Raw genomic sequence first — 10,372 nt, forward strand, 5'->3', positions numbered from 1 at the left:
ATCTTAGCCTGGATGACTCCTACACTTGCATCCTGGTGCCCTCATGGCCATTGAAGCTCTGGGCTCTACGGCAAATCCTTAATGTCATCTTCACTTTCACTCCAGACAGCCCCATAAGCATCACTCGATTCACCCAGAAGTGTTCGCCAAAATTCCTACCCTAACTCTTATCTCATCCCAAGGCCTGCCATTGCAGTTCTGGAACTCTCACCCACAATTCAACCCAAAACTTCTCAACCTAGAACCTACTGTAGAACTTTCATCCCCAAATTTGATCTTGGAACACTCACTTTGTCCTCATCCATTTTGGTGCTCCACCAAAATTCCACTCCAGGACTAAAACTCACCTTAGGGACCCTCCCTCCAGCCAGAAACCTCATGTCCCAAACCAGCTCTATTCTACAATCTTTGCCCCTAATCCAACACATTAGGACTTGTTCTTTCACCCCCACCTCAGCTCCAGATCATGGATCCAAAACTCAACTCCAGAACCAGCACCATATTTCAATTCAAGATCTTGAGCCTGACATCAAGAATACTCATTTCAAACAGGGCTCTGGGGTCTTCCTACCATGTTCAGGTTCTTCATCTTCCCACATGCCAGGTTTAGAATCCCCACAGCTCCAAAATACTCACCCAAAACATGGCTCAAGAACCTTCCAGCTCAACCAAGTTCCAAAACAGAGTCCCCAAACTCAGCTTTCAAATCACTCCTCCCAGCCCAGCTAGAGAACCTCAAACTTAGCTTTAGATTCAAGTTCAGATCTGAGATTTGAGACCCAAGTTCAGGGATTCCAACCCAGCAGGATTACTGGGACCCCTTGGGACTCCAGGACTCTGTACCTTCCTAAGAACAAGATCCCATTCCCCAGAACCAGAACTGATCATCTGGAATGAGTTCTAGAACCCCTACCCTTAATCCTGGAACACAAACTCTCTTATGCCTCGGTCCTTGTTTTCGTGATGTTTTGTATCTCTGAGAGTATAGAATATCAGCCTGCTCTAACAACAAACTAGGGTTGCTGCTGCCACTGCCACCACCCAACACTCATAGATGGTGGTGTGGTGTGCTGGTCTGGTGCACTGGCTTTGAAGCCACTTTGCTGACTGGGTTTAAGTCCCAACTTTGCAACTAACTGGCTAGCTGTGACACTAAAAGGAGCTATTTAATTTCTGCATGCCTCAGATGAGTTACTTGCATATATTTTCTAAAATGACCTTAATTCTATCTCTTACTTATAGAGTACACATGATAGCTGCTTATTTAGGTCTGAAATAACTCAAGGAGCAAGAACTGGTATTGTTAACTGTGGTGGGCGATGATGATCACAAGTTCTCTAATAATCCTCTGAAGAGAGTACTGAATCCCTATGGAAAAGATGAGGAAACTGAGGCTCAGAGAAGGCCACACAGAAAGGAAGGGGCCCACTAGTATCTGTATGGCACCTGTGCCTGCAGCAAAGTGCGTGTATGTGCCCGCGTGCCCATGCGTGTCCCCTGCGTGCCCATGTGTGTCCCCGTGTCCCCCGTGGCTCCCTGCTGGGCTGGCCCTTCCTGCTGCCGGGCGGCCCCGCGCCCCCCCTGCCCTGGGCTTCCTGTGACCGCCTGTTTGTTTGCAAGCCCTGGTGGCGGCGGCAGCAGGAGAAGGAGGGAAATCGTATTAATAATGCCCTGGTTCCAGCAGGAAACGGCCGTCAGACACGCTCGCTGCCTCCCTCCCTCACCCAGGAGGCAGGAAACACAGGGACGGCTGCCAAGGCCACCAGGAGACCTCGGCGGGCAGCGACAGCGGTGTGGCCAGGAGGGCGGCTGTGCCTCTCACCTGATGTCTGGGTAGTCACGCACCAGCACCCCCACCTCCACCTGGATGCTGGGCGTGTCTTCCAGCTGCAAGACTTCAGCCAAATGGGGCACCACAGCGTCTAGCCATGAGGCCTGGGACTCCTGTAAAGAGAAGGCTGAGGGCTCACATACTCTCCCAAACAGCCACCTCCCAAACCACACCATCCCTGGGTCCACCTTCCCCTGCTCCTGTCCCTCCTGGCCTTAGTTTTCCCGTTTATAAAACCTACCAAAAAACAGACTGTGGCTCATGCCTGTTATCCTAGCTGTTTGGGAGGCTGAGAAGGGTGGATCAGCTGAGCTCAGAGCAAGAGCAAGAAGACCACTTCTCTAGTAAAAATAGAAAAAACTAGCCAGCTATTGTGGCAGGAGCCTTTAGTCCAGCTATTCCTGAGGCTTAGGTAAGAGAATTGCTTAAGCCCAAGAGTTTGAGGTTGCTGTGAGCTATGATGCCACAGTACTCTAACCAGGGAGACAGAGTGAGACTCTGTCTCAAACAAAACAAAAAACAAACAAAAGACTATAGCCAGATTTGAAGAATAATACATGGTATAATCTACTCCCTGTTTTGCAGATAATTTTGGGACTCAGAGGACACACCTCAAAACCTCTTCCAAGTTTGCAAAATGTTCCAATTGGGAGGAAACTGGATAAAGTGCACAACGGAGCCCTCTGCATTCTTTCTTACATCTCCATGTGAATCTACAACTCTTTCAAAATTAAAAAACAAACAAAAAAATCCCAAGGACTGCAGGCTAGAAACTCCTGGAAAAGCGACTAAACAGGGACCTTCCAGTACTGCCGAATACAACTGAGTACAAATAAAATTTGATGGTTTTAAATTCTTGGGCTTGGAAATGTTAGGATTCAGAGTTTCTGTCGCATTTAACTTCTATTTATGTTTTCCGTGCCAGGTACTGTCCTAAGCACTTAGGAATTAACTGATCTGATCCTACCAGCAGTGAGTAGGGACCACAATTCTTTCACAGTTGAGGAAGGCACCCTGAGGCCAGCTCTCCCAGAAAGCAAGCCTATTTTTATGCGCAAAGAGTACAGAGCAGAGTTAATTGTTTCTATTGACCAAAAGGTGGGTGATGTGGATCTTAGTCTAAGCCCTGCCCCCGCCTTTGAGTCCCGGGATCCTCCAAGCCTCCTCTGGGAGCCCCGCCCGCCCCACACTGACCAGGCGCCGGAACAGCCTCTGCAGCTGCGCCGCGTCCTCCCGGAGCCTCCCGGCCACGCGGTTGCGGGTCCGCGCCGACCTGCAGCGCAGGCGCCCGCGGAGCAGGGGCCGCACGTACTCCACCAGCGCTCGCCGGTGCAGCTCGGCCACCAGCGCCTGCGGGCATGGGAGCCAGACAAGAGGGGTGTAAGTCACCCACTCTGGGCACCTAACAGGAACCCTTCCCACAGGGCGCTCAGCCCCAGCCCTCTCCCTACCCGATAATACCTTCCCCGGGCACCCACTCCTACCGGTCCCCAAAAGGTGCCCCAGCCTCTCTCCATTCATTTCCCAAGCTCCTCTCTCAGAGCCCCCCCTCCACCGGCCTCACACTCCAGCGGGCACTAAGACTCCGGGCAGGGCGCGCCTCTTCCACCCCTTGAGAGCAGCTACCCGCCTGGAAGGGGGGGTCTCCCCTAGCGCTTTTACTCTTCCCCACCCCGCGCCCACCCTCAGGCAGGTGCACCTGGTAAGGCTCGTCCTGCATCCGGCGCAAGGCCAGGGCCTGAGCGCCCAGCGTGCCCACGATGCCATCCAGTGCCTCAGGGCTGCTCAGCCACTTCCGGCGCATCAGCTTGTTGAAGTACGGCTGATGGGACAGAGCAGGGAGTCTAGTTCTCCCTTCCACCCCTCTTTACTTAGGAATAAGTTCCCAAAACTCTGTTCCATGCTGAACCAGGGCGGTATGGTGCTGGGGACATATCAGGGATGTGACGGCCGAGGCCCTGCCTTCTTGGAGCTCACAGTCACAGCGGGAGAAAGACCCTGTCCCCAGGCAGTGATGACCCACAGCTGACAGGGCTGGGACAGAGGAGCCCAGGGGGTTAGGAAACCAGAAGGGGATGCCCAACTCAGCACAGCCTCAGGTAGGCTTCTTGGAGAAGGAGACACCTGTGCTGAGGCCCCCTGAAGACTATGCTTACCCAGGTGAGGGGTGGGGCAGTATGTGGCTCAATGGGAAGGGAGAGCCAGTGTGAAGAAGGCCCAGAGTGACTCAGTGTGGCTGACAAGACTGTCTGCATAATTCTCCCTGCCCAGTGAAAAATGAAAACAGGGGACCCACATTCAAAACTTAAAAACTTTGCCTTGGCACCTATAGCTCAATGGCTAGGGTGTCGGCCACATATACTGGGACTGGTGGGTTTGAACCCAGTCTAGGCCTGCCAAGCAACAATGACAACTACAACAAAAAAATGGCCGTGTGTTGTGGTGGGCCCCTGCAGTCCCAGCTACTTGGGAGGCTGAGGCAAAAGAATCGCTTAAGCCCAAGAGTTTGAGGTTGCTGTAAGCTGTGACAACATGGCACTCTAGTGAAGGTGACATGGTTTCTGTCTCAAAAAGAAAAAAAACCTTAAAAACTTTACCTGGGTGTGGTGGCTCATGCCTATGATCCTAACACCCTGGGAGGCCAAGGCACATGGATTGCTTGAGCTCAGGAGTTCAGAGACCAGCCTGAGCAAGAGTGAGACCCATCTCTACTAAAAATAGAAAAACTATCCAGACGTTGTGATGGGCTTCTGTAGTCTGGGTTCAATCACGCCAGTTCCAGTGTATGGCTCTAGTGTATGCGGCTGGTGCCCTACCTGCTGAGCTACAGGCACTGACCCGCACAGTCTTTTTTTTTCTTTTCTTTCTTTCTTTTTGAGACAGAGTAGAGTGCCATGGCATCACAGCTCCAACTGTGGTGCTGGCTTAGTTGTTCCAAGCCCAGCAACCTCCAACTCCTGGGCTTAAGCGATTCTCTTGCCTTAGCCTCCCAAGTAGCTGGGACTGCAGGCGCCTGCCACAATGCCCGGCTATTTTTTGGTTGTAGTTGTTATTGTTGTTTGGCAGGCCTGGGCTGGATTCAAACCCACCAGCTCTGGTGTATGTGGCTGGCACCTTAGCCGCTTGAGCTATAGTTGCCCAGCCCACAGTCCTTTTTTGAAAGCTGCCTTTTCTCTCTATCTGTGACAAGATCCTGTATTAGATGGAACTCATGAACCTGTCCTGCCACTCCCCTCTCCCCTGGTGCCCTGTATAGGTGACTGTGACTTTCAAGAAAATTTGCCATTTGCTGATTTTGAGAAAAGTTAATTTCTAACTTTTTTACAGATAAATTTTAAAAAGTGTTAAAAATTTGAAATATGCCAGCTTGGCACCTGTAGCTCAAGCAGCTAAGGTGCCAGCCACATACACCAGAGCTGGTGGGTGCCTGCGAAACAAACAATGACAACTACAACCAAAAAATACCCAGGCGCTGTGACAGGCGCCTGTAGTCCCAGCTACTTGGGAGGCTGAGGCAAGAGAATTACTTGAGCCCAGGAGTTGGAGGTTGCTGTGAGCTGTGATACCATAGCACTCTTCCCAGGGCAACAGCTTGTGGCTCTGTCTCGGGGGAAATAAAATTTTTTTTTTTTTGAGACACAGCCTCAAGCTGTCCCCCTGGATAGAGTGCCGTGGCATCACAGCTCACAGCAACCTCCAACTCCTGGGCTCAAGTGAGTCTCCTGCCTCGGCATCCCAAGTAGCTGGGACTACAGGCACCCACCACAACACCTGGCTATTTTTTGGTTGCAGCCATCATTGTTGTTTGGCGGGCCCAGGCTGGATTTGAACCCACCAGCTCAGGTGTATGTGGCTGGCACCTTAGCCGCTTGAGCCACAGGCACTGAACTGAAAAAAAAAATTTTTTTTTGAAGTATGCCAAATTGACTGAGTTTATAATTAAAAACATTTCTTTCCCTGTCAAAAAAAAAAAAAAAAGAACTTTAAGACAGCAACAGCAGAACATTAAACCAAGCTGGGGCCCTTCTAAGTGTGTATGTGGTGGGGGGACGTGACCCTGAAGCCTGCACTGGTTTTTACCCCAGGCATGTGACAGGGAGTGAGGTGCTGCTTAGATAGACATGGCTGGGGTGCTCAGGGCTTCCTGGCTGTGTGAGAAGCCCTAGCTTTCTCCTGAGGGCATGGGGGAGCCATGGCACGTTCTAGCAAGGGAGGGAGAGGGTCAAGTTTACCAAGATGGATGGGAGAAGGCGAGACTGAGGCAGAAGTTAGGGAGGAGGTTGGAAGGCGTGAAAAGTGGGAGTGAGAAGGGTGGGGGGAGGATAATCCAGGTGGGAAATTGGGGGGAAGGTGTGATGAGCAGTGGGTCTGTCCCTGAGATGGAGCCTGGAGGGCTGGGAGAAGACAGTGTAGTCTGGGTGGACACAGGGAGAGTGGGTGTTGAGATTGGGTGTCCCCTGGGGTCTAAAGCAAGTTCCTATTCCACTTGGCCCCAGGGCTCCCTTCCTACTCCCTCATCCTAACAGCAGCCCAGTTTTCTGAACCTCCCAAAATGGGAGCCTATGGGCTTCTGTTGAAAAGCAAGGCATGAGGCAACCCGGCCCCTGGGGACTCTGCTAGGCCTGCACCCTGCCTGATGCTCACACACATGTACATCTGTGTACACATGCTCCCTCCAGCCCACAGCCACTCACATGCTCACATGGGCTTTCCCACACAGCTGGGTCTGTCTCTCCACGTCTCTAGATTTTTCTGATGTCTCTCCCTCTGTCTCTGTCCCAGATAGCTCTCCCTTCTGGCTTCTTCCCTTTCTCCCTGACCTGCCCTGTTTTCTCATTTTGTTTGTTTGTTTGTTTCTTTCTTTCTTTTTTTAAGACAGAGTCTTGTTTTGTCACCTTCAGTAGAGTGCCATGGCATCAGCTTACACCAATGTCAAACTCATGGGCTCAAGCAATCCTCTTGCCTCAGCCTCCCAAATAGCTTGGACTACAGGCGTGTACCACAATTCTGGGCTAGTTTTTCTATTTTTAGTAGAGATAAGGGTCTCACTCTTGCTCAGGCTGGTCTCGAACTTGTGAGCTCAAGCAATCCACCCACCCCAGGCTCCCAGAGTGCTAGGATTACAGGTGTGAGCACGATGCCACACTGGTCTCTCTCTGTTTCTCTCTCTGTCTCTTTCAAAATGTACATAGTGATTTACAGATTAAGAATCTAGACTTGAGGCTCAGCACCTGTGGCTCAAGCAGCTAAGGCACCTGCAACATACACCTGAGCTGGAGGGTTCGAATCCAGTGGGGGCCCACCAAACAACAATGACAGCTGCAACCAAAAAACAGCTAGGTGTTTTGGTGGGCACCTGTGGTTCCAGCTACTTGGGAGGTGGAGGCAGGAGAATCGCTTGAGCCCAGGAGCTGGAGGTTGCTGTGAGCTGTGATGCCATAACACTCTACCTAGGGCAACAGCTTGAGGCTCTGTCTCAAAAAAAAAAAAAAAAATATATATATATATATATATATGGACTTGGGGCATCGCCTGTGGGTCAGTGGGCAGGGCACCAGCCCCATATGAAGAAGGTACCTGGTTCAAACCTGGCCCTGGCCAAACTGCAACAAAAAAAATAGCTGTGCATTGTGGCGGGCAGCTGTAGTCCCAGCTACTCGGGAGGCTGAGGCAAGAGAATCACCTAAGTCCAGGAGTTGGAGTTTGCTGTGAGCTGTGTGATGCCACGACACTCTACCGTGGGTGATAAAGTAAAACTCTGTCTCTACAAAAAAAAAAAAAAAAAAAAAAAAGAATCTAGACTTGAGCCAGATTGTTGTCTGGGCTCTGTCACTTGTTGGGCCTCATTTTCCTCCTCTATAAATGGCCTGACTATAGGACCCATCTTGCAGGATCATAGTAAGAAAAAAAGGAGCTGATACTTGGCTGGCACAGTGAGTGCTAGAGATGTGCTCACTGGTGCTGTGAAGCCTGTACATTTATGAAGAGAGCAATGGCCAATACCTGCGGGCTGGGCTCTGAGCTAAGCAGGATGGCCAAAATCCTACTGTGTCTTTAGAGCCATCTGAGAAGCCTGGAATTCCTGTGTCCTCTTTCCAGATGCATAAACAGAGACCCTGAGAGGACAAGCAAGTTGTCCAAGGGCCCCCTACTGGGAGGCTGTGCAGCCAAGCCTGAAACAAAGGCTGTAACTTCTTCCCAGCATCACCATACTCCCCCATTTTCTCATTTTCATCTACATATTTATTCATTTAGTCATTCAAAAAACGCCCTCTGAGCCCTTTCTTTGGGCCCAGTCCTGGGTGGATCACTAAGATCCATTAGAAAATGCTGGGGACATAGCAGAGAGTGAGAAAAACCAAACTTTTTGCCCAAGATAATCATGACCTGCTCAGGGACTCTAAACAGTGGTCTGACAGCTGATGATATCAAGGAATTACTGCCTCATTTGTTATGGATGAAAATAACCTTTTGTTACATTTGTTTAAAAGGATTCCTTGGCTGGGCTGGTGGCTCAGACCTGTTAATACTAGCACTTTGGGAAGCCGGGGCAAGTGGATTGTCTGAGCTCACAGATTCAAGACCAGCCTGAGCCACAGCGAGACCCTGTCTCTAAAAAATAGCCAGGCATTGTGGTAGGTGCCTATAGTCCCAGCTACTTGGGAGGCTGAGACAAGCGAATCGCTTGAGCGAGGTTTTGAGGTTGCTGTGAGCTATGATGCCAATAGCACTCTACTGAAGGTGACAAAGTGAGACTCTGTTTCAAAAATAAAAATAAAAGATTCCTTATCTCTTGGAGACACAGGCTGAAGTGCTAATACATGAAATGACAGGATGTCAGAGATTTTTAAAAGAATACAGTGAAGGGTAGGTGGGGGCTGGAAGATGGAACACAACTGGCCAGAAGTTGACATTTGCTGGAGCTGACTGATGAATCCAGAAGGGGTCATTCTGTCCTCCTGCTTGTGGGTATGTATGTTTAAAATTTTCCACAATAAAAAGTTATTTTCGAAACATTCCTATGAATTCCTGCCCTTGAGAAGCTAACATTCCAATGGAAGGAGGCCAGTCAAACAAACAAACAAACAAAAAAGCAAATGATAAAGCAGGTGGTAATAAGTGCTTTGAGGACAAATGCAGCAGGGAATCAGGAGGAGGGGTCTCCAGGGCTTCATTCTAAATGGGGTGATCACAGAAGGTTTCACTGAGAAGGTGATGTTTGAGTCAAGAGTTGCAAAGCTGGCCTGGCAAGGTGGCTCCCACTGGTAATTCTAACACTCTGGGTAGCTGAGGCAGGTAGATCACCTGAGCTTAGGAGTTGAAGACCAGCCTGAGCCCTGTCTCTAAAAAAAACAACTAGGCATTGTGGTGGTCACCTGTGGTGGGCTACTGGTGAGGCTGAGGCAAGAGGATCACTTGAGCTCAAGAGTTTGAGGTTGTTGTGAGCCCTGACCGCCATGTCACTCTACCCAGGGAGACTATGTCAAAAAAAAAAAAAGACTTGCAAAGCTGGAGAGAGAGTAACGTGGCTATCAGAGAGAGAGCATATCCCAGGCAGAGGGAAGGGCAAGTGCCAAGGCCCTGAGGCAGGAATGTGCCTCCTGTGTTAAGGGACAGCATGGGGCTGGTATGGCTGGAGGGGGGTGAGCAGGGGCAGAAGGGTAGGAGATGAGGCTGAGGGGGAGAAGGGGCAGACCATGCAGCCCTTGGGGGCCATAGTGAGGATTTGTGTTTTTGCTCTTTGTGAGCTGGAAGCCATGGGAGGATTCTGAGCAGAGAAGGGATGTGGTCTGAAGACCAAACAGATTGAATTTATGTTCCAATCAGGGGCACACCCCTCTTAGTCTCACTCTCAGGATGCCTACCTCCCTCCCCACATTTTCTCACCTGCCTTTGAACCTACCAGGGAAAGCACAGGGGCCCAGAAAAGGGGGTCTTGGAGAGCCTGGGAGGTATTGGGAGACCTCAGTGGGGAGGAGCGCCACCTAAACCCTAAGCCCCCCGCCCCACTGGTGGTTCTATTCTCCCCTTTGCTACATCTTCCCACTTCTTCCTTCCTGTACCCTCCTTCTGCCCTTCCAAACAGCCCAGGCATGGCCATAACCCCCACCCCTGGCTCTTCCCAAAACTGAGTCATGGGCTGAAGGGAACTGTGGGAGGGGGTGCTTCCCTGTCCTGGCATGGGCACTATGGCCACCCACCACTCTGCCCCTTTCCTCACTCACCTGTAGCTCCTGGAACAGCAGGTCAGTCAGGACACGGTGGCACAGCCGGGTCACACGGTCCAGGGCACTAGCTGAAGCTTCTCGGGCTGGCTCGCTTTCAGGGGGCCCCACCCTGGCCAGGCGCTCAGCCAGAGCCCTTTGGGGATCAATGCAGCCAAAAGTCAAGGACCCAATGTCTCAGCCCAACTGCCTAAACCTATCTCCTTCCTCATGGCGTGGACCCCATTTTGTGGGGTGCGACAATGTCAAGATGAGAAGCTGGAGAAGGCCAGTAGGCTGAGAGGCTGGGCTGTCAGGGAGGATTTTTTTTTTTTTT

At 50.9% G+C, this 10,372-nt stretch overlaps 1 protein-coding gene across 1 annotated transcript in view; it reads right to left on the reverse strand.

Annotated features, from left to right (window-relative positions):
• EXOC3L2 (exocyst complex component 3 like 2) overlaps window positions 1–10,372 on the reverse strand; it is a 19,366-nt gene that overhangs the window by 1,318 nt on the left and 7,676 nt on the right. The window contains exons 6-9 of the mRNA XM_003799505.3: window positions 10,057–10,192; window positions 3,531–3,653; window positions 3,026–3,181; window positions 1,823–1,944 (exon numbers count right to left, since the gene is read on the reverse strand). Coding sequence (XP_003799553.2) covers window positions 1,823–1,944; window positions 3,026–3,181; window positions 3,531–3,653; window positions 10,057–10,192 — 537 coding nt within the window. The remainder of the gene's footprint in view (window positions 1–1,822; window positions 1,945–3,025; window positions 3,182–3,530; window positions 3,654–10,056; window positions 10,193–10,372) is intronic.

Source organism: Otolemur garnettii, unplaced genomic scaffold (genome assembly GCF_000181295.1).
Source record: "Otolemur garnettii isolate 467f Iridium unplaced genomic scaffold, OtoGar3 scaffold00152, whole genome shotgun sequence".
In the NCBI taxonomy this organism is placed as follows: Eukaryota; Metazoa; Chordata; class Mammalia; order Primates; family Galagidae; genus Otolemur; species Otolemur garnettii.